This window comes from Mobula birostris, chromosome 2, assembly GCF_030028105.1.
Source record: "Mobula birostris isolate sMobBir1 chromosome 2, sMobBir1.hap1, whole genome shotgun sequence".
NCBI classification, from domain to species: Eukaryota; Metazoa; Chordata; class Chondrichthyes; order Myliobatiformes; family Myliobatidae; genus Mobula; species Mobula birostris.
In genome coordinates, this window is record NC_092371.1 from 108904976 (window position 1) to 108931514 (window position 26539).

Here is a 26539-nt window from a genome sequence, read left to right on the forward strand (position 1 = left end):
AAGCCCTCATTCCCATCCCTTATGTTCCTGCTCTAAGCTCCCTAATCCAATTCAGTACTTAAGTTAATGTTTCTCCCAATACCATGCCAGTCTTCTGTTTTTTCACCAGCATTTGAAAATGAAATATCACAAATTAATTTGCCCAATTAAAATACCACAGGAAATACCATACACAATTTGAGAACAGCATTTTAATTATTTACACAAAACCAAAAGTCAACAATAAGGGAAGGAAACAATCAGAATTGATATTCCTGAAAGAACCGAAGTACCAGGATTGTACAGTACATTAAAACAAAATCAGTGATCCATTTTTCTTTCTGCAAATGCTGACTGGCTTGCTAGTACTTCCTGAATAAAGCTACAGAACCTAGGCCTCTGTACCTCCCTCTGCAACTGGATCCTCAATCCTCGACTTCCAAACCAGAAGACAACAATCTGTGTGGATTGGAACTAAAATCTCCACCTAACAATCAAAACTGGCACTCCACAGGGATATGTGCTTAGCCCACTGCTCTTCTCTCTCTAGAATCATGACTGTGTGCCTCAGCATAGCTCAAACAGCATCTACAAATTTGCTGATGATACAATCATTGCTGGCAAAATTTCAGATAGTGACAAAAGGATGTACAGGAGCAAGATATACCAGTTAGTTGAGTGGTATCACAGCAACAACCTTGCACTCAACGTCAGCAAGACCAAAGAGCTGATTGTGGACTTCAGGAAGGGTATGACAAGGGAACACAAACCAATCCTCATACAGGGATCAGAAGTGGAGAGAGAAAGAGCAATTTCAAGTTCCTGGGTGTCAATATCTCTGAGGACCTAACCTGGACACATGTCGATGCAGCTATAAAGAAAGCAAGATGGCGGTTATATTTCATTAGGAGTTTGAGATTTGGTTTGTCAACTAAAACACTCAAAAACTTCTACAAATGTACTGTGGACAAAGTGCTGATTGGCTGCATCACATCTGGTATGAGTAAGCTACTTGTGACAAGAATACACATAAAATTAAGATGTTTGCTGGCCTGGGTTAGCATCAGTGACATCAGCAGTTGGTCTGCCACCTGTCCTCAGGGGAAAGAGAGATAAGGAACAATGGAGCAGCGTCTGGAGATGTGTAATGAAGGGACGGGTGAGAGAGCTGTCTGGAGCGGCTCCCCCCTTTGAACCCTGAACTGTTTGAAGTGATGGACAGTGGTTCCAGATCTTGGGCCCAAATGCAACCCAATCAGCACATTGGAGGTATCAGACACTGCAAATACTGCAATATGGAACTACAACCAGCTGGAAGGTGTCCGCCTGTGTGATTAGGGAAGACAGACAAAATAATAAGACCATAAGATAGAGGAGCAGAATTAGGTAATTTGGCCTATCCAGTCTGCTCCACCAATTTACAATGGCCGATCCATTTTCCCTCTCAGCCCCAATCTACTACCTATCTTCCATATCCCTTCTTGCCCTAACTTCTCAAGAATCTATCAACCTATGCCTAAGGCACCCACTGACTTGGCCTCCACAACCACCTGTGGCAACATGACATTGACATGGACTGTATCCTCACAATGTCCTTTGACATCCTCACATGTCCATTTTCAAAAGATTTTCCTTTCATGCGGGGCTCTTCCCTCTGCTGCTTTGAGAATTGCCTGTAACTTTTGTATCTATTGATGCATCTCTATATAATTTTCTATTATGTTATTAAACTGAAAAAAAAGTAAGTGGTGACACTTACAAAGCATTATGAATATGGGCCTGGGGGATATTGGACGTGCTGAACCAGTGGTTTTTTGTTGACTGCTTATGTAACGACATTGAAGTGGACTGTATCCTCACAATTGGTCTTGGATTACAGTACTGATCAGTATTGTAACATTGTAAAGTCCTGCTCAAGTCACTTTAATTGAAAATATGCAATGTTCACTTGGATTCTTAAATTAGTGGAGGATTTTGTAATTCCCTTTGTTCAAGTTAGTTCCTTTACAACTGGGCCTTCATATTTCCTTTATCCTACTGCACAATTCATCTTTGTCTCTCATTCTCCATTTCTCACATTGACTCTGGGTTTGGAGCAGCAAGCAGTCTGCTGGAGGAACTCAGCAGACTGAACAGCATCAATGGGAGGAAAGGAAATGTCAGTGTTTCTGTTCAAGCTCTTGCTTCACATCGTGCTGCAGGGTCTTTCATCCAATATGTTAACAACAAAGGGACTTGGGATTCCTTGTGCAGGTTTCCCTAAAGGTTAATTTGCAGGTTGAGTCGGTAGTGAGGAAGGCAACTGCAATGTTAGCATTCATTTAGAGAGGATTAGAACATAAAAGCAAGGTTGTAATGTTTAAGGCTTTATAGAGCACTTGGAGTATCGTGAGCAGATTTGTGCCCTTAGCTAAGAATGGATGTGCCGACATTGGAGAAAGTTCACAGGAGGTTTACAAAAATGATTCTGGGATTGAAAGGCTTATCATACGAGGAGAGTTTTGACGGCTCTGGGCCTGTACTCACTGGAGTTCAGAAGGGTGAGCAGGGTTCTCATTGACACCTATCAAATGTTGAAAGGCCTCAATAGAGCGAATGTGGAGAGGATGTTTCCTATGGTGGAGGAGTGCAAGTCCAGAGGACACAAAGCCTCAGAATCAAAGGACGTCTATTTTGAACAGAGATGAGGAGGAATTTCTTTAGCGAGAGGGTGATGCTGCTGTAATTCTCCCCCACTTGATCTGATATTCTCACACTCCAACTGGATTTCTAACCTAACCTCCCCAGAGTCAATGTAAGAAATGAAGAATGAGAGACAAAGATGAATTGTGCAGTGGGATAAAGGAAATATGAAGGCCCAGTTGTAAAGGAACTAATTTGAACAAAGGGAATTACAAAATCCTCTACTAATTTAAGAATCCAAGTGAACATTGCATATTTTCAATTAAAGTAACTTGAGCAGGACTTTACAATATTACAATACTGATCAGTACTGTAATACAAGACCAGTTGTGAGGATACAGTCCACTTCTATGTAGCTACATATGCAGTCAACAGAAAACCACTGGTTCAGCACATCCAATATCCCCCAGGGCCATATTCATAATGCTTTGTAATTGTCACCACTAACATTTTTTTTCAGTTTAATAATTTAATAGGAAATTATATAGAGATGCATCAATAGATATAAAAGTTACAGGCAATTCGAAAAGCAGCAGAGGGAACAGCCCAACATGAAAGGAAGATACTGCCTGACAAACCTACTGCAATTTTTTTGAGGAAATTACAAACAGGGTAGATAAAGGAGATGTAGTAGATGTGGTGTACTTGGATTTTCAGAAGGCCTTTGACAAGTTGCCGCATATGAGGCTGCTTAGCAAGACAAGAGCCCATGGAATTATGGGAGAGTTACTAGCATGGGTGGAGCATTGGCTGGTCGGCAGAAAACAGAGAATGGGAATAAAGGGATCCTATTCTGGTTGGCTGCTGGTTGCCAGTGGAGTTCTACAGAGGTCGGAGTTGGGACCGCTGCTTTTAACAATGTATGTCAATGATTTGGACTATGGGATCAATGGATTTGTGGTTAAATTTGTCGATGATACAAAGATAGGTGGAGGAGCGGGTAGTGTAGAGGAAACAGAGAGCCTGCTAAGAGACTTAGAGAGTTTAGGGGAATGGGAAAAGAAGTGGCAAATGAAATACAATGTTGGAAAGTGTATGGTCATGCACTTTGGTGGAAGAAATAAACAGGCAGACTTACTTAGATGGGGAGAGAATTCAAAATGCAGAGATGCAAAGCGACTTGGGAGCCCTTGTGCAGGATACTTAAAGGTTAACATCCAGGCTGAGTCGGCGGTGAAAGTGGCAAATGCAATGTTGGCATTCATTTCTAGAGGTATAGAATATAAGAGCAGGGATATGATGTTGAGGCTCTACAAGGCACTCGTGAGAGAACACGGAGTATTGTGTACAGTTTTGGGCTCCTTATTTTAGAAAGGATATACTGACATTGGAGAGGGTTCAGAGAAGATTCACTAGAATCATTCCAGGAATGAAAGGGTTACCGTATCAGGAATGTCTGGCAGCTTTTGTGCTATATTTCCTGGAGTTCAGGAGAATGAGAAGGGATCTCATAGAAACATTCCAAATGTTAAAAGGCCTGAGCAGATTAGATAAGGCAAAGTTATTTCCCATGGTGGGGAGTCTAGGACAAGAGGACACAACATCAGGATTGAAGGACATCCATTGAAAACAGAGATGCAGAGAAATTACTTTAGACAGAGGGTGGAGATCTCTGGAATTTACTGCCATGGGAGGCTGTGGAGGCCAAGTCACTGGGTGTATCTAAGGCAGAGATAGATAGGTTCTTGATTAGCCAGGGCATCAAAGAGTATGGGGAGAAGGCAGGGGAACGGGAATGACTGGAAGAATTGGAAGAATGGTAGAGCAGACTCAATGGGCCAAATGGCCTACTTCTGCTCCTATATCTTATGGTCTTGTTGGGAGTTTGGTGGTCGCTTTCCTAGAAAATATCCTTGTATCACTACTTTCCATGACACTTTCATTCTGAATGCTACGGTGGTGCTAGAAAGTTTGTAAACCCTATAGAATTTTCTCTATTTCTGCATAAATGACATAAAATGTGATCAGATCTGAAGAGAACCCAATTAAATAACACAAAAATATTATACTTGTTCATTTATTTATTGAGGTAAATGATCCAATATTTCATTGCTGGAAAAAGTATGTGGGCCTCCACTTTCATTAACTGGTGTGACCCCTTATACAACAGTAACTTCAACCAAACATTCCCAGTAACTGTTGATCAGTCCTGCACATTGGCTTGGAGGAATTTTAGGCTTCAACTGTGGGATATTGGTGGGCATCCTTACATGAACTGCCTGCTTCAGATCCTTCCACAACATCTCCATAGGATTAAGGTGAGGACTTGGAGCTGGCCATTCCAAAACACAGATTTTCTTGTTAAACCATTCTATTGTTGATTTACTTGTCTTTCTGATGATTATCTTGTTGCATTATTTAACTTCTATTCAGCTTGAGGTGACAGACTGCTACCCTGACATTCTCTTGTAAAATATCTTTATATAATTTTGAATTAATTGTTCCCTCAACCATAGCAAGCTGTCCAGGCCCAGAGGCAGCAAAGCAGACTTAAACCATGATGTTCCTTCCACCGTGCTTCACAGTTGGGATGAGGTTTTGGTGCACAGTGCCCTCTTTCTTCCAAACATTGCAATGTGCATTTCTACTAAAAAGTTCAACTTTTGTCTCATCTGTCTACATAACATTATCCCAGAAGTGTTGTAGAATATCTAGGTGATCTTTTGCAAACTTGAGACGTGCAGTAATTTTTGTTTTGGAGAACAGTGGCTTCCTCGGTGTGTCCTTCCGTGAACACCTTTCTTGTTCGGTGTTTTTCTTATAGTGGACACATGAACAGAGCTTTAGCAAGTTCGATAGATTGCTGCAGGTCTTTTTGCTGTAACCCTTGGGTTCTCTTTCACATCCTTTAGCATTGCACGCCGTGCTCTTGGTGTGATCTTTACAGGATGGCCACTGCTAGGAAGAGCAGCAACCAGTACTGAGTTTCCTCCTTTGCAGACAATTTTTCTTACTGTGGAATGATGAACACTCAGGTCTTTAGAAATGCTTTTGTAGCCTTTTCCAGCTTCATGCATCTCTATAATTCTTCTTCTAAGGTCCTTTGAACGTTGTTTTGATTGAGTCAAGGTGCACATAAACAGATCTTTCTTGAGGAGGAGGAGGAGGCTCTGTCAGTAACCTGACTGTCTTTTTTTAAAAAAAAAATAGGGCAGGGCACCTCTAATCTCATTTCATTAAATGGAACACCAGATTCCAAATAGCTTTAGTAGAAGGCATCACCCCAGAGGTTCACATACTTTTCCCAACAAATACATGTAATATTGAATCATGAACAAGCATAATGTTTTTAGTGTTATTCATTTAATTGGGTTCTCTATCTGATTCCATTTTAGGTTATATTTTTGCAAAAACAGAGAAAATTCTGCAGGGTTCACAAACTTTCTAGCACCACTGTATTTGCTTACTTTTATTGTTGTACGATTTGTTTTTATCTCTGCACATCGGGTGTTTGTCAGTGTTTTTTTTAAAATGGGTTCTTCTGAGTTTTTTTGTTTTGTGGCTGCCTGTAAGGAAACTAATCTCAAGGCTGTGTATATTACACATAATTTGACAATAAATGTACTTTGAACATAGCTGCTTCACCTTTTCATACGTCAAGAGAGCTGATAAAAGTGTTGATTTACTTCTTTACCCCATACGAATTCCATAAAGCTATTGTATTCCAAAATTTCAAATTTTTGGGCAGTGATTTCTTAGTTCTACAAGGGCAAATTTCCCAACCCTTAATGGCCATAACATGGGAGTCACTTGCATCTAAAGCTTAAAAATAAAGATTAATTCTGATCACAACTTGGGCCTGGACAAACTATGTACGTGTAGGAGATTTTTCATATCATTTACTCTAGCTTTTTTTTTAAATTGTCGGCCACAGCTTTCAACTTGCAGCAAGCCAAGATTGACAAAGCTTTCAAAGAACATTGCAATAAACTCTCATCTAGGTCACATGGCAGGAATAATAAACTGAAATATAAAGTTTCTGCATTCATTGACCAAATGCCAGAGAAACTTAAGAGCACTTTACATATTCCAATTTTGTCCTCAAATTGATTTTATCCACAAGTCAGAAAATGGATAAAATGCTCAACTACGGTAACCATTTCTTTATAATACTTATTAATGGTACAGAAGGCTTCATATGAATGAAAAACTACTTAAAATGAGACAGCAACACACATCAAAGTTGCTGGTGAACGCAGCAGGCCAGGCAGCATCTCTAGGAAGAGGTACAGTCGACATTTCAGGCCGAGACCCTTCGTCAGGACTAACTGAAGGAAGAGCTAGTAAGAGATTTGAAAGTGGGAGGGGGAGGGAGAGATCCAAAATGATAGGAGAAGACAGGAGGGGGAGGGATGGAGCCAAGAGCTGGACAGCTGATTGGCAAAGGGGATATGAGAGGATCATGGAACAGGAGGTCCGGGAAGAAAGACTGGGGGGGAGGACCCAGAGCGAGGGACAGAGGGAGAAAAAGGAGAGTGAGAGAAAGAATGTGTGTATAAAAATAAATAACGGAAGGGCTACGAGGGGGAGGTGGGGCATTAGCGGAAGTTAGAGAAGTCGATGTTCATGCCATCAGGTTGGAGGCTACCTAGATGGAATATAAGGTGTTGTTTCTCCAACCTGAGTGTGGCTTCATCTCTACAGTAGAGGAGGCCGTAGACAGACACATCAGAATGGGAATGGGATGTGGAACCAAAATGTGTGGCCACTGGGAGATCCTGCTTTCTCTGGCGGTCAGAGCGTAGGTGTCCAGCAAAGCGGTCTCCCAGTCTGCGTCAGGTCTCGCCAATATATAGAAGGCCACAGAATAGCTCTGGTGTTCATTGGAATAAAAACTTACCTATGCTGGACTTCTGAATTTAATATTATGGAAGCTTGTTCGTAAATCAGATGTTCATTATCTGGGACAGTGTGTATTTATTTCTCTACCCACAAATGATTAATGGAAAGTTTGTACTGTACTGCCAGCACGTTATTGCTATGCTTTAGCACCATCTACTGGTGAACTTGTAAAAGCAAGGACAATATGCACAAAACCGCACGAGAAACACGTGCATCTTATGTGTTCCAACAAGCCCAATTATCACTGTAAGAATCACACAAATTCACTTCCACGTGTGATCATTTCTCAGCAATTAAAAGAGCACTCACAAAGTTGCCCCTACCCTAGAAATGCCAAGGCCAAATAATTTGTCCTCAGTCAATTCCAACAAGATTTCACCGTGCAGTCAACCACTTAAAACAGATTTATTATGCTCAAACCTAATGTCTCTGTATACAGTTTGGATAGTTTAAATGGATTTTTAATGACCACGGTAACTACAACTCCAAGTTGTACAGAGTGAGATAGATTGGCTAATTGAGAGCTGTTGCAATGTCAACGTTGCACTATTAGTGTGACCAAGGAGAGCTGGGGGAGAACACACACCAGTCGTCATCGAGGGGAGAGCCATAAAGAGATTGAGTATCTTCAAGTTCTTGGGTGTCAACATCTCAGAAGATCTATCCTGGACCCAACATATTGATGCAATTATGAAAAATGTATGCCAGCAGCGAAATGTCATTAGAAGTGTGAGGAACTTTAGTTATGTTACCAAGGATGTAAGCATATTTCTACTACTTCTCTTCTTCGGCTGTCCATCAATTTTAGATGATGACTGAGGCCTGGGCAAGGTTGTATGGAAGACCGGCAGTTGTCCATCAATGTTGTCCAAGGGAAGGGTACTAGGACCACACAGAGCAATGTGTGGTTAAGTGCCTTGCTCAAGGACACAACACACTGCTTCAGCTGAGGCTTGAACTAGCGATCTTCAGATCACTAGACCGACGCCTTAATCACTTGGTCACGCGCCACACTTGGCCATATTTCTACAGGTGTACCGTGGAGAGCATTCTAACTGGCTGCATCACCATCTGGTGTGGTGGTGCCAATCCAAATAAGTGGGAAAAAGTTGCAGAGTTGTAGATTCAACCAGTTCTATCATGAGCATCAACCCCCTCCAACCACTCCCTCCCCATTAAGGCCATCTTGAAAGGCAATGCATCCATGAAGGTGGCAACCATCATTAAGCACCCGCAACATCCAGCATGTACCATCTTCAAGGCTCACAGTAAATTTAATATCAAAGTACATACAGTGCTTATTAATAGTATTCACCCCTCCCAACTTGGCAGTTTTAATGTTTTATTGTTTTACAACTTCAAGTCACAGCAGAATTAATTTGGCTTTTTTGACACTGATCACAGAAAAGACTTTCATGTCAAAGTGAAAATAAATTGGTCAAAATTTATTACAATTATTAAACAAAATAATTGATTATATAAGTATTCACCCCATTCAAGTCAGTATTTAGTAGATGCACCTTTGGCAGCAATTACAGCCTTGAGTCTGTGTGGATAGGTCTCTATCAGCTTTGCACATCTGGAAACTGCAGTTTTTTCTATTCTTCTTTACAAAACTGCTCAAGCTCTGTCAGGTTACATGGGGATCATGAGTGAACAGCCACTTTCAAGTTCAGCCACAAATTCTAAATTGAACTGAGGTCTGGACTCTGACTTGGCCACTCCAGGACATTAAATTCATTGTTTTTAACTTTGGCTTTATGCTTGGGGTCATTTGTCTTGCTGTAAAACAACTCTTCTCTCAAGTCACAGTTCTCTTGCAAACTGCATCAGGTTTTCCTCCAAGATTTCTCTGTATTTTGCTGCACTCATTTTACACTCTACCTTCACAAGCCTTCCAAGGCCTGCTGCAGTGAAGCATCCCCACAGCACGATGTAACTACCACCATGCTTCATGGTAGGGATGGTGTCTTTTTGATGATGTGCAAAGTTTGGCTTACGCCAGTGTTTAGTCTGATGGCCAAAAAACTCAATTGTGATTTCATCAGACCATTAAACCTTCTTCCAGCTGACTTCAGAGTCTCTCACATGCCTTCTAGCAAACTCTAGCCCAGATTTCATGGGCCTTTTTCCAATAGTGGCTTTCCCTCTACCACTCGCCAATACAGCTGCAACTGGAGAAGCATGCGGACAACAGTTGTATGTGCAGTCTTGCACATCTCAGCTACTGAAGCTTGTAACTTTTCCAGAGTCGTCATAGGTCCCTTGGTGGCCTCCCTCACTAGCCCCCCTCTTGCACGGTCACTCAGTTTTTGAGGACAGCCTGTTCTAGGCAGATTTACAGCTGAGCCATATTCTTTCCATTTCTTAATGGCTGACTTAACTGTATTCCAAGGAATATTCAGTGATTTGGAAATTTTCTTGTAACCATCTCCTGGCTTATGCTTTTCAATAACCTTTTCATGGAGTTGCTTAGAGTGTTCTTTTGTCTTCATGGTGTAGTTTTTACCAGGATACTGAATCACCAGCAGTTGGACCTTCCAGAAACAGATGTATTTTTACTACAATCAATTGAAACACCTTGACTGCACACAGGTGATCTCCATTTAACTAATTATGTGACTTCTAAAACCAATTGGCTGCACCAGTGATGATTTAGTGTCATATTAAGGGGGGGGGGGCTGGGTGAATACTTATGCAATCAATTATTTTGTGTTTTATATTTGGAATTAATTTAGATCACTTTGTACAGATATACTTTCACTTTGACACAATCTTTTTCTGTTAATCAGTGTTTAAAAAGCCAAATTAAATGCACTGTGATTCAATGTTGTAAAACAATAAAACATGAAAACTTCAAAGGATGGTGAATATTTTAATAAGCACTGTATATATTACCATATAAAACCTTGGGATTCATTTTCTTGCAGGCATTCACAGTAAATACAAAGAAACAATAGAATCAATGAAAAACCACACACAATACAGACAATCAATGCACTAAAGTCAAACTCTGCATATACCAAATGAGAAAAAAAGCATAATAAGCAAATAAATATTGAGAACATGGAGAATCCTTTAAACTGAGTCCATAGGTTGTGGGAACAGTTCAGTGTTGAGGTAAGTGAAGTTATCGCCTCTGGTTCAAGAGTCCGATGGCTGCAGAGTAATAACTGTTCCTGAACCTGGTGGTGTGGATCATGAGGCTCCAGTACCTCCTTTCTGATGGCAGCAGCGAGAAGAGAGCCTGGTCTCAATAGTCGGTGTTCTTGATGATGGATGCTCCTTTCCTGCAAGTGTTTTTTATAGATGTGCTCAGTGACGGGCAGGGCTTTACTGTGATGGACTGGACTATCCACTACTTTTCATAGGCTTTTCCATACCAGGCCACGATGCAATCAGTCAGGAAACACTCCTCAACACATCAATAGGAGCTTTACTATGCCAAATGTTTGCAAACTTCTAAGTGCTGCCATGCCTTCTGTGTAACATCAGTTGTGTGCTTGACCCAGGACAGGTCCTCTAGCTTAACACCAAGGAATTTAAAGTTGCTTACCCTCTCCACCTCTGATCCCTGATGAGGGTTGGCTCAAGGACCTCTGGTTTCCTCCTCCTGTAATAAAGAACTACAGCTCCTTGGTCTTGCCGACATTGAGTAAGAAATCGTTGTTGTGCTACAGCTAAGCCAAGTTTTTAATCTCTCTTCTAAGTGCTGACTTTTCACCACCTTTGACTTGGCCCACAACAGCGGGGCCATCAGCAAACTGAAATATGGTTTTGAAGCTGTACTTAGTCTCAAAGTCATAAGTATAAAGTGGGTAGAGCAGGGAGCTAAACTCACAGCCTTGTGAAGCTTCTGTACTGATGGAAATAGTGGAGATGTTGCTGTCAATCTGAACTGACCGGAAGCTGCAAGTGAGGAAATCGAAGATTCAGTTGCATGAGGCAGTATTGAGGCCTGAATCCTGGAGCTTTTCCATTAGCTTTGAAAGGATGAATGCAGAGCTGTAGTCAATGAAGAGTATCCTGATGTACACATCTTCACTGTACAGATGTTTCAGAGCTGAGTTGAAAGCCAATGAAATGGCATCTAATGTTGACCTGTTGCAATGGTAGGCAAATTGGAGAGGGTCCGTGTCCCTCCTCAGGCAAGAGTTGAAATGCTTCATGACCAACCTCTCAAAGCACTTCATCACAGATGATTAAGTACTACTGGATGACAGTCACTGAGAGAGGTTACCATGTTCTTCTTGGGCACCAGTATGATTGAACCCTGCTTGAACCAGGTGGGTACTGCAGACCGCCAAAACGAGGTTAAAGATCGCAGTGAGTGCTCCAGCCAGTGATCAGCACAGGTGTACAGTACACAACCAGGTACCCTGACTGGGCCAGATGCTTTCTGGGGGTTCATCTTCCTGAAGGATACTCTCATGTTGGCCTGAGACCAAAATCACAGGTCCACTGGAGGCTGTGGGAGTTTGTGATGAGGCCTCCATGTTCTGACAATCAAAGCAAGATCATCTGGGAGTGAAACCTTGTTGTCACATTTGTCAGTTAGATTTACTATGTAGGAGGTGACAGCATTCAAGCCCTGCCCCAGCTGTTGAGCATCCTTCTGAGGTTCCAGTTTGGTCTGAAATTAACATGGCTTTCCAGGAGTCATCCCTGGACCTTTTATTTTAATTGGCCACCAGTCCTGATCTAGCCCTCAGCAGATTATGCATTTCTTGGTTCATCCATGATTTCTGGTCAGGGAAGACTAAATAATTTTGTGGGAAACACACTCATCCACAATTGACTTTATAAAGACCATGACAACCATGGTGTATTCATTCAGATCCTCTGTTGAGTCCTTGAACATGCCAGATTGAATTCCTGGCAAGAACTTGAAAGGTGTCAGGGTAGGCGGTTCCTTGTTCACTAATTGCCACACTTAAAACTTGGAGTGCCTGCTTAACATTAGACCATAGCCTTATGTAAATTATGGTCAGGATCACAGAGGAGAATTCTCTCGATAAGCAGAATGGATGACACTTAATCATTAAATGTTCCAGGTCTGGGGAACAGGAATCTGGTAAGGCCACTTCGTCCGAAGAGCATGAAGAATATATCATGAAACACAGGGCCCCACCTTTTGTCCTCTTCAAATCAGCAGTCCAGTTCATCCAGTGTATTAAGAAACTCTCAGGTCTGGCTAACATATCCAGTGTGTCTGAGGTGAGCCATATCTCCATGAAACAGAAGGCAACAATCTCTCATTTCCTGCCGATACAGTAATCTTGCCCTTAGGACCTCTGTTTTATTCTCCAGAGACTGTATATTTGCTAACAAGATACAGGATAGAGGATATTTTACACTAAGCCAGACCAAAACAGCAGAAAGTCCTCCCCTTCTCCCTCTTTTCCGGCCACGACATTTTACACTCATCCCCTTAGAAGTGACGTACCGGCATTTCTGAGAGTCGGGTCCTTCAGTATATTGTACAATGGCCAGTTAGTTAAGATAGTTTAAAACTATGTTACATAAGACAGAAAATACAGACCACAGATTGCAATGATAGCAATTCAGAAGAGGTAAATCTCGAAGTTTGGTGAGCAGCCTGCAAAATGTTACCACGTGTCACCAGCACCTTCTTGCAGTGATCTTCTACTTATTACCATCAGGGAGATTGCACAGACTCTAAAGTTTTTTAAAAACAAGTTCCCCTCTGCCATCACATTTCTGAATGGTCCATGAACATTACCACACTCTTCTGCTCTCTCTGCAATATTTGTTTGATGCATTTTATTGTAATATATAATCATTTTTATGTATTGCACTGCACTACTACTAGAAAATTACCACAAGTGTCAGTAAAAATAAACCTCATTCAAGTCTAGTGTTAAGCATCAAGGCTACTGAAATAAGCCTCAACATCTATGCACAAGTACCCTCTCATTAATGCAATGGGTCATTTCAGGATTGTGCATCTTTAAGTAATACTTATTAATGGAAATTATTACAATAAGGCATACTAATTTTGGAATTCTTAAAGAACTTACTAGAATCATACAACACTGCACAGTGGATTAGAAACAAATATTTCTATTATTTTCAAGGCATTCCAACATTTACTGAAATTAAATAGACAAATGACACTAATGTACTTCATTTTATTATTAGTTTTTTTAATTTGAACTCAAGTTCCAGAACTAATTGTCATAGATGCAAAAAAAATAAAAATCCTTCAGGTTATTTGGAAGATGCAAAGGGAATTTTTTTCCCCCAGAGCTGTTTAGTGTTTCAAACAATACTTCTTCCTTAATGAGCACCTCAAAATTTACCATTGTGGTTTATGGAAATGATCTGCAACATTTCTTGCTTGGAAAATAGTGACCATACTTCTAAAAGTAATGATTGGCTTTAGAAGGTTTGGAATACTGGTAATGTTTTATCAGTGTCATGTGTAATGAGTGAAAAGCTTTATTTAGCATTCCAAAGAAAAAGACAGCAAGAAACGAGCAGTAGCAGAAACCAGATATCATATTCCAGTTACAGAGGAAGTGCAATGCACATAGACAAGTCAAGTGCAAGGGGCCATGACAAGGTAGATTTAAAAAATCATCTTGCACGAGAGATCCACTCAGGAGATTTTTAATAGTGGGGTAGAAGATGTTGTGAAATGAAAACACCAATACATCACTCAAGCATTTCCCCCAGAACACCAATTGATTCAATGCTGAAAATGGATATTGAAACATACATTATATACTAATTGCTAATGAAGTACCACTGTACCAGCAAAATGATACAAACCTTCTCCATTCTCTTCTTTGTCCCATTAACTCCATCGCTCACTTTTGTCATGCTGCCTCATTTGCTAAGTGTCTCCACCATTCCCATTTCATCTCCTATGTCCAACATTATTCATTTCAAGATTTTCAGTTTCAAGTAGGGTAGTGAGCCAATGAAATTAATTCCACAAAATAAGAAGAGCTGAGAAGTACACTGCTATTATCTTATGCTCCGCCAAAGGACCTTACCGAACTTTAAGGAGTAAACAGGCAACGTTTTGGGCCAAAACCCTTCATCAGGAGTGGTTTCAGTCCAAACCATGGACTGTTTATTCATTTCCATAGTTGCTGTCTGACCTGTTGAGTTCCTCCAGAATTCTGTGTTGCTGCTCTGGATTTCCAGCATCTGTAGAATCTCATGTTTAAACAATCTTTGTTTTCAGATTGAATTGAATTGTCTTTATTTCTTACATCCTTCACGTACGTGAGTAAAAATCTTTACATTACGTCTCCATCTAAATGTGCAATCATTGTAATTTATAATAAATAGAACAGTCAATGTAATACTCAAATCAGCACAAGTTCATCAGTTTGATGGCCTGGTGGAAGAAGCTGTCCTGGAGCCTGTTGGCCCTGGCTCTTATGCTGTGGTACTGCTTCCCGGATGGTAGCAGCTGGAATAAATTGTGGTTGGGGTGACTTGGGTCCCCAATGATCCTACGAGCCCTTTTTACACACCTGCTCTCAATCCTGCCCCTGGAGAAAGTTCTTAGAATTTGGTGGCCCATACCAAACTTCCTCAGCCGTCTGAGGTGAAAGAGGCGCTGTTGTGCCTTTTTTACCACACAGCTAGTGTGTACAGACCACGTGAGGTCCTCGGTGATGTGGATGCCGAGGAACTTAAAGCTGCTTACCCTCTCAACCCCAGATCCATTAATGTCAATAGGTGTTAGCCCATCTCCATTCCTCCTGTAATCCACAACCAGCTCCTTAGTTTTAGTGACATTGAGGGAGAGGATGTTTTCTTGACACCACTGTGTCAGAGAGATGACTTCTTCCCTGTAGACCATCTTGTTATTATTTGACATAAGGCCAATCAATGTTGTGTCATCGGCAAATTTAATTAGCAGTTTGGAGCTGTGGGTGGCGATACAGTCATGGGTATACAGGGAGTAAAGGAGGGGACTCAGTACGCAGCCCTGAGGGGCTCCTGTATCGACAGCAAGAGGGTTGGAGGTGAAGGAGCCCATATTTACAACCTGCTGGCGATATAACAGGAAGTCCAAGATCCAGCTGCACAAGGTGGGGGGGGGGGGTGGGTTGGAGGCTGAGGTCTCAGATTCTTGTTGATCCTGGATGGAACTATGGTATTGAATGCCGAACTGTAGTCCAAGAACAACATTCTCACATAAGCATCCTTCTTCTCCAGATGTGCAAGGACAGTATTTAGAGCAGTGGCTATTTTGTGACCGTCCCAACATATCTCAATATTTTCTGTTTCGCAGCTTCCTTCCAGTGCATTCTATTGATCCCTAAGGAAATACAAGTATTTTGGTTCCCTGTCCATCTGAAAACACTCAACTTCACTTGCCCCATCATTGAAATGTTCCTACAACCAATGGACTCACTTTCAGGGACTTTTAATCTCATGTTCTCACTACTTATTGTTCATTTATTATTTCATCTTTTTATATTTTTGCACAGTTTGCTGTCTTCTGCACTCTGGTTGAACACCATAGGTGGGCAGTCTTCCATTGATACTTTCTTTGGTTATTATTCTATAGGATTATTGAGCATGTCCACAAGAAAATGAATCTCAGGGTTGAATATGGTGACATACATGTACTTTTGATAATAAATTTACTTCAAACTTTTTGAACTTTGAAATCATTTAGCTAGCTTGCATTGACAAGTACTTTCTCAAATAAGCGTCCTTTCCAGTCTCTTTTTTGTGGAAAATATGTCTTGATGGTTGCCCTTGAGGACCCTATTCATTCAATACAGAAACTACAATTACTTAAATCAGTGCAAGGTCCCTTCCAAAATCAATTGGAAGTGCTAAAGGAACTGCCCAGCTTTTCTAACAGCATCACATGTTCAGTACCCCTAATTTCAAATAACTTAGAAGCAATAGATGGAACTGAATCCTCCATCTACTTCAATAACTTGAAGAGTCAATCTATTAAACAGGAATATTGAACATTCCTTTCCTAATCTTTTCAGGCTTCAAAGTACATTGAGCACAGTTTCTCACTGCACAGCATTAAATCAACTTAGAGGAAACATCGATAAGATCCCAAATTTCATTTTACTTCTCCCCCCCCACCCACAATTCATATGCAATATTTTTTCCAAACTCTAATATTAATAAATCTAGAATATACAAGCTCAATACACCCAAAATACTGCAGATTAAAGTATGAGCAACTTTAATGGGTGAAGAACGTGTTCTAAACAGTAATATTGCAAGTGACAGTTATGAAATAGTTTTCAAAAATTAACACCTTTTCTTCAGAATTAAGATGCATCTTTTACTGGTGGATGGAGCAGTTACACTCAGCATCAATTACAAACTCACCACTTCAGAGGTACACCTTCATATTCAAACCACATCTCTCCCACATCCTCTTGTCTCATAACTTTCTGGAAGTGCTTTTTAGCTTTGTCAGTGACGAGCATCAGGTAGCTGACTCTCGGTAAAAGCAGCTGGAAAGAAGTTATAGTGTTACAAAGTTGCTTGCTTCAAAGACACTGAAGTCTTTCATGAATACTTAGAAAATGTAGCAGTAGTGGCTAGAGAAATACTCAGAACATTATCCATTTGGTACCACATACATTGATGACAAAAATTTACTTTCTATTTCAAGATTTAAATCAACTTAAATTTGGGTTAGAATATAAAAGTGATTATTTTTAAACAAACATCTGAAACACTGCCATCCAAGTAAAACAATAGAGAAATAAATGTACCCTTTAATGAAAGATATCTCCGTGTGACTGTCTCTTCAGCTCAACTTTTCAGTTAACCCTTCCAAGTCACACAAGTTCTTTACATTGATCAGGACTTGCATCAGTGAAGTGCAAAGCCAAAACATTCTTTCTGCTACATTCAGCTTCATTCTGCCTCAATGTCATTCTGCCTCAATGTCAGATATGCAACTCAATCACCAATGTATCCAATGTCTTTATGAAGCAAAAAAGGACTATTACACCACTGAAAAATTCTATCACCATTGAACAGTACTTGGGAGAAACTGCATGTTGAACTAAATGCATTTCTAGGTCTGCTTACAAGACAAGAGATAGGCCAAGTGTTAGTGGAAGAACATTTGCAGAGGAGCAATGGTAAGGAAACCAAGTCAGAGCTTGTTGGATAACAAAGGAGGCAGAAAAATATGATGAGAAAAGGAAGCCCACTGAGGCTTTAGGCGAGTTAAAAAACAGGGTGAATATTGGAAGCTGATGGGGAAGCGCAAAAGAAAAAACAAGATGAGTGTATGAGTAGAAAATGGCAGTTAACAAGTCTTAGAGAAAATAAGAACAAAACATGCTAGAAAGACTCAACAGGTCAAGTGGCATCCATAGAAAAAGGTTCACACTGCAGACTTTGTCAGAGAGAAAGCAAAATCGTATCAATTTGAAAGAAGCAGTGGATAGAAAACAACAAACTTTTCCTCACACAAATGCTTTCTAATCTGCAACTGTTCCATCACTTCCTGTTTCTGCTTTAGAAATTTAGCATCTGAAGATTTTAGTCATTGAAGTCTTTATAGGAAGTGGAAAAGAAACTGTGGGGTGGACCAAGTAAAGACAAGGACAGATGAGTATTTTGTGCAAGTCTGCAAGGAGCACGAGAACATAAACAGAAGTAGGCCACTGATTTAAAAGTTATGAGTGTAAATGAGGAATTTCCAGTTCATTACAGACAAATTGTCTCATGCCTTCCTAGTATGCTTCAAGCATTTACGCCACTGTCAGAATGAACTAAATCACTTGATTTTTATGAATTCAAGTCACACTATAATCACCGTTCACTAAAAGTAACAGGATTAATTAATCATCTCATTACACAATACTAGATCTAAAACACCCAATTGGCTTTATTGACCAGTGTTGTAGAGGAAACATGAGGAAATGAACTGAAGCAGCAGAGATGTGGTTTTTGAGGAAGATGCAAAGAATATTATGGACAAAACAATTATCTAACAAGGATGTCATGAACAGAGCAAACACAAAAACAGAGATAATGTATTATATCTTGAAAAGGCAACGTAACTTCATTGGACATGTGATTAGGAAAGAGGAGTTAGAATGCACAGTAATGATGGGAAAGATTGAAGGGAAGAAAGCAAGAGGAAAACAAAGACAAATGATGATAGAGACAGCAGACAGAGAACTGGAAATGAATACCAATGAACTGATCAACTTGACCCAAAACAGGAGTGTGGGGGCCATGGTAGTCAAAGCTCAAATTGGGCATGGCACCTGATAATGATGATGATGATGCTGTAGAGGAAAACACTTTTTAAGGAAGATGCAGCCAAAATCTCAGTCCAAGAAATGGTAATGGACAGTACTGTAAAGATCAATGATAAGGCACGCAAATATGGTTGCATAAACTCAAGGCTCAATGTAGAGGTGAAAGACCAGCGATAACCACATCCATCCTCCTTTAAACAAAGTATAACTCCACTCAATGGAACATTTCCCTTTGATGCCCACTAATTTAATCTATTGTCTTTGATGTCATGCTGCACCTACTGTCATGTAACAAATGATAAAGTCATTTTCGCTCCCACTCTGGTACTCAAATCTTTGGTCCCGATTTGAAAGAGGCCCCAATAAAATCCGAAATCAAGTAGCCCTGATAAAAGGAATACCAAGTGTGGCTAAGCAGGTGAGTAAATGCTTTTTGACAGCACTGACAGCAATACATTCTAACACTTTCCTTTTGACTGGAAGCAGCCTGATAGGCAATTGGTAGCAAGACTGGTGTGTTTGTGGACTATAATCAGTGGATGCTAGTATTACATTAGTATTGGAATGAGATGCAGCTGATTCTGGAGAGCAAGCCCTCTCAAGTTTCCCCAATATCACACATGGAATGCATCAAATTGACTGCAGACTGGCTTCTATAGCCATAAGACATAGTAGCAGAATTAGGATACTTGGCCCATCGAGTCTGCTCTGCCACTCGATCATGCCTGATTTATTTTCCCTCTTGAACCCATTCCATTTCTTTCTCCCTGCAACCTTTGGCACCCTTACTAATTGAGAACCTATCGATCTCTGCTTAGGCCTCTATATCCAAACACTTGGCAAACTTGGCCACAAAGCATCAATTCCACCTGATGTGAGAAGTAGCGGACCTAACAACAACACTAGTCACCAACAGCCAATCAGAAAAAGCTCTTTATTCTCACTTTTTGCATTCTGCTAGTTAGCCAATCTTCTGTCCATGCTAGTATCTCTCCTGTAATAACATGGACTCTTATACTGTTTAGCAACTTCATGTACGGCACCTCCTCAAAGCCCCTTCTGAAAATCCAAATAAACATCTGATTCCTTGTCTATCCTGCCTGCTATTTCCTCAGAGAATTCTAGATTTATAAGACCATAAGATATTGGAGTAGAATTAGGCCATTTGGCCCATAAAGTCTGCTCTACCATTTCATCATGGCTGATCTAATTTTCCTCTCAGCCCCAATCCCTATCAGGCAAGATTCCCTCCCCCCCCCCCCACCCCAAGTAAACCAAGCTGACTTTGGTCTGTTTTATCATGAGCCTCCAAGTACCCCAAAACAACAGCCTTAGTTTTTTTTAATTTATTTCGATTTTATTATATTTTATTGAGATACAGTGTAGAATAGGCCCTTCCACCCTTTGAGCCGCCCAGCTCAACAACCAATTTAATGCTAGCCTATTTACAGGACAATTTACAATGAACAATTAACCTACCCAGCATATCTTTGGACTATGGGAGGAAACCAGAGCTCCTGGGGGAAACCCAAGCGTTCCACAGGAAGGACGCACAGACCCCTAACAGACAGCACTGGAATTGAACTCTGGAATGCCCCAAGCTGTAATAGTGTCACTTTGACTGCTACGCTAAAAAGAAATCAGGGCTTTTTGGGACTTTTTGGCTCCCATCAGTCATTGTGATTTATTAGAGAATTGGTAATGGCCAATAAAATAAGTTAGGTTTAGACAGAGTGGCTATTGGTAGTGGACCAGAGTTAGAGGAGTTAGTTTGAGGCTTTGGCGAGAAGAGACCAAGCGCAAGGTAAGTTTCTGGTTAAGTTTATTTCTTACTTTGTCTATTAGTGCATAGCTAGTGCAGTGAAAATGGGTACAGGGTCAGTGGTATGTCTTTCACATGACATTCTGAGAGACCTCCAGTCTTCGATGACCACATCTAAATGAAGTACATCCAGCTGCAGCTCCTTATGAAACTGTGTTAGGGAACTGGGGCTGCAGCTGAATGACCTTCAGCTCATATGGGAGGAACAGGCAGACTACAAGGGGGTACCGTAGTCACCCCCAAGTTGCAGGAGGGAGGTAGCTGGGTGGCTGTCAGTTCCCCCTGTGGCCATTCCCTTCAATAATAAGGACCGTGTTGGATAGTTGGTGGGGAAGAAGACCTTACCAGCAGGAAGCCACAGTGACCTGATCTCTGACAGAATCTGGATCTGTGGCTCAGAAAGAAGGGGGGGGGGGGGGAGGGCAGGGAGAAGTACAGTGGTGATAGGGAATTCATTAGTTAGGGAAGCAGACAGAAGACTCCGTGGACGCGAAAGAGACACTCAGATGGTATGCTGCCTCCCAGGTGCCAGGCTATCTCTGATCGTGTCCACAGCGTCCTAAAGGGCGAGTAATGAGCAGAAGCTGTGGTACGTATTTATACTAATGACAGGTCGGAAAAGGGATGAGATGCTGGAGAGAATATAGGGAGCCAGGCAGGAAAATGAAAAGCAGGACCTCCAGGGTACTAATTTCCTGGTTGCTGCCCGTGCCACGTGCCAGTGAGCATAATAGGATGATTTGGCAGATGAATGTGTGGCGGTGGAATTGGTGCAGAAAGTAGGGTAGGCTTTCAGATTTCTGGATCATTGGGATCTCTTCTGGGGAAGGCATAACCTGTACAAAAAGGACAGGTACCTGAAACCAAGGGGGACCAACATCATTGTGGACAGGTTTGCTAGAGCTGTTGGGGAGGGTTTAAACTAACTGGGTGGGGGGAGGGGAGAAAAACTGGAGTGATGGGTCAGAGGATGGGGTAGTTGGTATACAGTAGATGCAATGTGTGGTGAGACTGAGGAAGGGGAGGCAGATGACTGGACAAAATTGCAGTCAGTGGAAGGGTTGAAATGTATCTAAACTGTATAGTAGGGGTCGGGTTTAAACAGCTTGGAAAAGTAAGGATAAGGTAAAAGGGAAAGATAGGGCAGGACAGGTTACAAATCCCCAGCATAAAATAAAAAGACACAAAGTTTAGAAACATGGTAACGTGGAGGCAAGGTTGAAAAGGGTGAATACAGGAATAAAGATGTTATATTTGAATGCACGCATTATACAGAATAAGGTAGATGATCTAATAACGCAGTAAGAAATTGGCAGGTATGACATTGTGGGCATCACTGAGTCAGGCCAGAAAGAAGATCACAGTTGAAAGCTTAATATCCAAAGATGCGCACTGTACCAAAATGACAAGTAGGTAGGCAGAGGGCGTGGGGTGGCTCTGTTGGTTTAAAAAAAAGAAATCAAATACATAGAAAAAAGTGACACAGGACAAGATGATGAGGAATCCCTGGGGGTAGTTAGGAGAGTGCAAAGGTAAAAAGACCCTGTCCAAGTTCTACAGACTCCCTGCTTCCTCAACACTCCCTGCCCCTCTACCTATCCTTGTATCATTCACAAACTTGACATTAATTACATCATCCAAATCATTAACACATAACATGAAAAGGACCCCTGCAGAACACCAGTAGTCACTGGCAGTCAACCAGGAAAGACCCCCTTTACTTCCACTCTTTGCCATTTCCATATTAATAGACTGGGCAAAGAAGGGGCAGTGTAAGGAAATGTATAGTCATGTACTTACGTAGAAGGAATAAAGGCAAATTATTTTCTAAACAGGAAGCGAATTCAGAAACCAGAGGTGCAAAGGGACCTGAGAGTCCTAGTACAAGATTGCTAAAGTTTAACTTGCAGATTGATTCAGTAGTAAGGAAGACAAATGCAATTTTGGCATTCATTTAAAGAAGCCAAATATAATATAAAGAAACAACATAATGTTGAGGCTTTCTAAAGCTTTGGGTCAGACCCCATTTGGAGTATTGAGAGCAGTTTTGGGCCCCATATCTATGGAAGGATGTGCTGGGAATGGCAGCCTCGATGGAAGTTATATACAGGCCTTCGAACATTAGCCACAGAGGGGGTACAAATTACACCAGGAGATAGAAAAGACAGGCAAAAAGAGCAATGGTACAATTGTCATGGGGGAATTTCAATATGCAAGTAGATCTGGAAAAATCAGGTAGGTGCTGGATCCTTAGAGAAGGAATTTGTAGAAAGCCTATGAGAAGACTTTTTAAGAGCAGCTTATGGTTGAGCAAACTAGGGGAAGGCTGGATTTGGTGTTATGTATAAACCAGACTTGATTAGGGAGCTTAAGGTAAAGGAACCCTTAGGAGACAATGATCATAATATGACAGAATTCACCCTCCAGTTTGAGATGGAGAAGCTAAAATCAGATGTATCTGTATTAAGGTGGAGTAAAGGGAATTACAGAGGCATGAGGGGGGAGCTGGCCAAAGTTCATTGGAAGGGAAGACTAGCAGGGATGATGGCAGAACAGCAATGGCTGGAATTTCTGGGAACAATTTAGAAGGCACAGTATACATGTGGATGAGGCAACCGTACCTGACAAGGGAAGTCAAAGCCAACATAAAAGCAAGACACCATATAATACAGCAAACATTAGTGGAAATTTGAGGATTGAGAAGCTTTTAAAAAACAACTGAAAAAAGCCACATGGAGGGAAAAGATGAATATGAAGGCAAGCTAGCCAATAATATCAAAGAGGATACCAAAAAGTTTTTCAGATATATAAAGAGTAAGAAAAGGGAGAGTAGATATTGGACTGCTAGAAAATGACACTACAGGTAGTAATGGGGGAAGGAAACAGCAGTCGAACTGTTTTGCAGATTGGCTAATTGGCAGGAGCACAGAATGGAAAAAAGGGGGCTGTTTTCATTGGCTGCCAGTGACTAGCGGTGCTTCGCAGGCATCAGTGCTGTGACCGCTTTTTTCCCCCTCACATTTTATGCAACAGTTTGATAGTTTTGTGACCATGTTTGCAGATGAAACAAAGATAGGTGGAGGGACAGGTGGTGTTGAGGAAGCAGTGAGTCTGAGAGGACTTAGATTAGAAGAATGGGCAAAGGAGTGGCAGATGGGATAGAGTGCAGGGAATTCATGGTCCTGCACATTGGAAGAAGGAATAAATGCGCAGTCTAATTTATAAATGGGGAGAACATTCAGAAACCAGAGGTGCAAAGCGACTTTTAAGTCCTTGTGCAGGATTCCCTAGAGGTTAATTTGCAGGATGAATCAGTGGTAAGGAAGGCAAATGTAATATTAGCACACATTTTTAAGAGAACTGGAATATAAAAGTTAGGATGTAATGCTGAAGCTTTATAAGGCATTGGTCAGAGTTCACTTGGTGTATTGTGAGCAGTTTTGGGCCCCTTATCCAAGAAAGGATGAGTTGGCATTGAAGAGGGTCCAGAGAAGGGTCTCAAGAATGATCCCAGGAATGAAAGGGTTAACGTATCAGGAGTGTTTGATGACTCTGGGCCTGTATTCATTGGAGTTTAGAAGAATCGGGGGGAGGGGGGGAGATCTAGTTGAAACCTATCAAATAGTGAAAGGCCTAGAAAGAATGGATATGATGGGGTTTGTTCCTATCGTAGGGGTGTCTAGGACCAGAGAGCACAAGCTCAGTAGAAGAACGTCTCCTTACAACAGTGATAAGGAAGAATTTCTTAAGCCAGAGAATGGTAATTCAGTGGCATTCACTGCCACATACGTCAATCACCATAAGACACAGGAGCAGAATTAAGCCATTCAGCCCATCGAGTCTGCTCTACTATTGCATCACAACATACACCTCCCTTCTCGCCACATCCTTCGACGCCCTGACATCGCATAAGACAGTGACAACAGATTTCTAAATGGACAATGAACCCATGAACATTACTTTACTACTTTTTGCACTATTTAATTTTTTATATATACTTCTTACTGTAATATATAGGCCATTTTAAAATTACTATTATATATTGCAATGTCCTACTGCTGCAAAACAACAAATTTCATGAACATGGTGATTCTGACAGCAAAGCCTCCAGATGCCAGGGAACTGGGAGTAGAGACAGGGTGAAGGATTCCAGTCTTCTCCCGAGGGTTAGAGAATCGAGGTGAGGTGGTGGAAATTTCATTGGGAACCCCGAAAGGCAACGACTTTGCCCAGAGTGTGGCCATGTGGGAAACAAGCAGCCGTGCCAGGGACAGTAACGACACACGGACCACGGAAAGGAAAGCTTTAAGGAGATGGGACCCTGGGGACACACCGGACCCCATCTCCATGGCAACAGAGGACCCCCGTCTCCATGGCCACAGAGGACCGACTATGGAGGCCGATTCATTGGATATATTTAAAACAGAGGTTGATAAGTTCTTAATTAGTAAGGACGTCAAAGGTTACAAGGAGAAAAAGATACTGGGGCGAAGAGGGAAAATAAAATCAACCATGATCAAGAGGCAGAGCAGACCTGATGGGCCAAATGGACTAATTCTATGGTCTAATGATCTTTAAGCTTCATTTTGAGAATAAACAGATCTGCACTGTTTACTATCCGGGTGGGGGTAACTTCACTCGCCCTATCACTGAACTGCTCCCACAATCTATGAACTCACTTATAAGCACTATCTCAAGTTCTCTCTATTTATTGCTTTTTTATTTTTTTCCCTGTTTCTTTTTGTATTTGCAGTAGAGGAAGCGCCTCCATTTCCTAAGGAGATAGAGGAAAGTGAGGCTTCTCCCCCCGCCCCCTCCAATCTTAACTGAATTTTATAGGAGCACCATTCAGAGCGTCCCGACAAGTTGCATCTCCATCTGGTACGGGAGCAGCTGAGCATCAGACCGGAAAGGACTGTGAGAACAGCTGAAAGGATAATAGGGGTCACCCTACCATCCATTGGGGACATCTATCAGGAGTGCTGCATACACAGGGACCTTAAGGATCCCACCCATCCATCATCCTCTGACTTTCTACCGTCAAACAGGAGACTCCAATACATAAAAACAAGGATGCCCAGGATGGTACACAGCATTCAAAGTATCACTAGTTAATCAGCTCTGTACCTTAGAATATTTAACTTCTGCATTTTAGCTTATTTATGTGTAACCCATCTGTAGATTTCATCCTTTCATAAGTTATTATGTTTTATGTGTTATGTATAGTACAATGTTTTACACCCTGGTCCAGAGAAATGCTGTCTCATTTGGCAGTATACATGTGTATAGTTAAACAACAATAAACTTGACTTCTGCACACTGCTTGCCTACCCTGTTGGTGCGGTCTTTCATTGATTCCATTATGGTTATTGGATTTATTGATTATGCCTGCAGGAAAATGAATCTCAAGGTTGTATATGGTGAAATAAATGCACTTTGGTAATAAATTTACTTTGAACTTTATACTCTATCACGACAGTTAACAGCATCTCTTCCATCAACAATGACTGGAACTCCATGTCAAACCATGCCCAAATGTAAATCAGAATTAAAAATTAATAGCATAATAAAGTGGGAATTGCAATGGGTTAGCTGAATGAAAATCTCCTCGCCATTAAGCGAGGATTACCCCTGGGACCCTCAAAGGTAAGTATTCGAAAGTGAGGTCACAGAATATGAAAACATTCAAGCTAGCATTGTAATGGAATGGAAGATTGGAAATAGTTGCAGGTATAGACCATTTACCCATTTGTGCCTGTTCTACCAATCAATAAAATCATGGCTGATCTTTCACGTCAGTGTCACTTTCCGTAAAAATCTCATGCCTCCCAGACCCCTTCCTATCCTAAAATTAAACAAAATACACATAAAAGCTACCTTTCATGTCAGGTGGGGTGGAGATACGTCTCTACCAAAGGATGTGTAAGGCACTTCTTCCCTCCGCTAGCCTGCAGGTCACCCT

At 41.3% G+C, this 26539-nt stretch overlaps 1 protein-coding gene across 3 annotated transcripts in view; it reads right to left on the minus strand.

Moving 5' to 3' along the window:
* Nucleotides 1–26539, minus strand: part of atg5 (ATG5 autophagy related 5 homolog (S. cerevisiae)) — a 170578-nt gene that overhangs the window by 140063 nt on the left and 3976 nt on the right. For all 3 annotated transcript variants that reach the window (XM_072246119.1, XM_072246118.1, XM_072246120.1), the window contains exon 3: nt 16855–16982. In XM_072246119.1, the coding sequence (XP_072102220.1) occupies nt 16855–16982 (128 nt within the window). The remainder of the gene's footprint in view (nt 1–16854; nt 16983–26539) is intronic.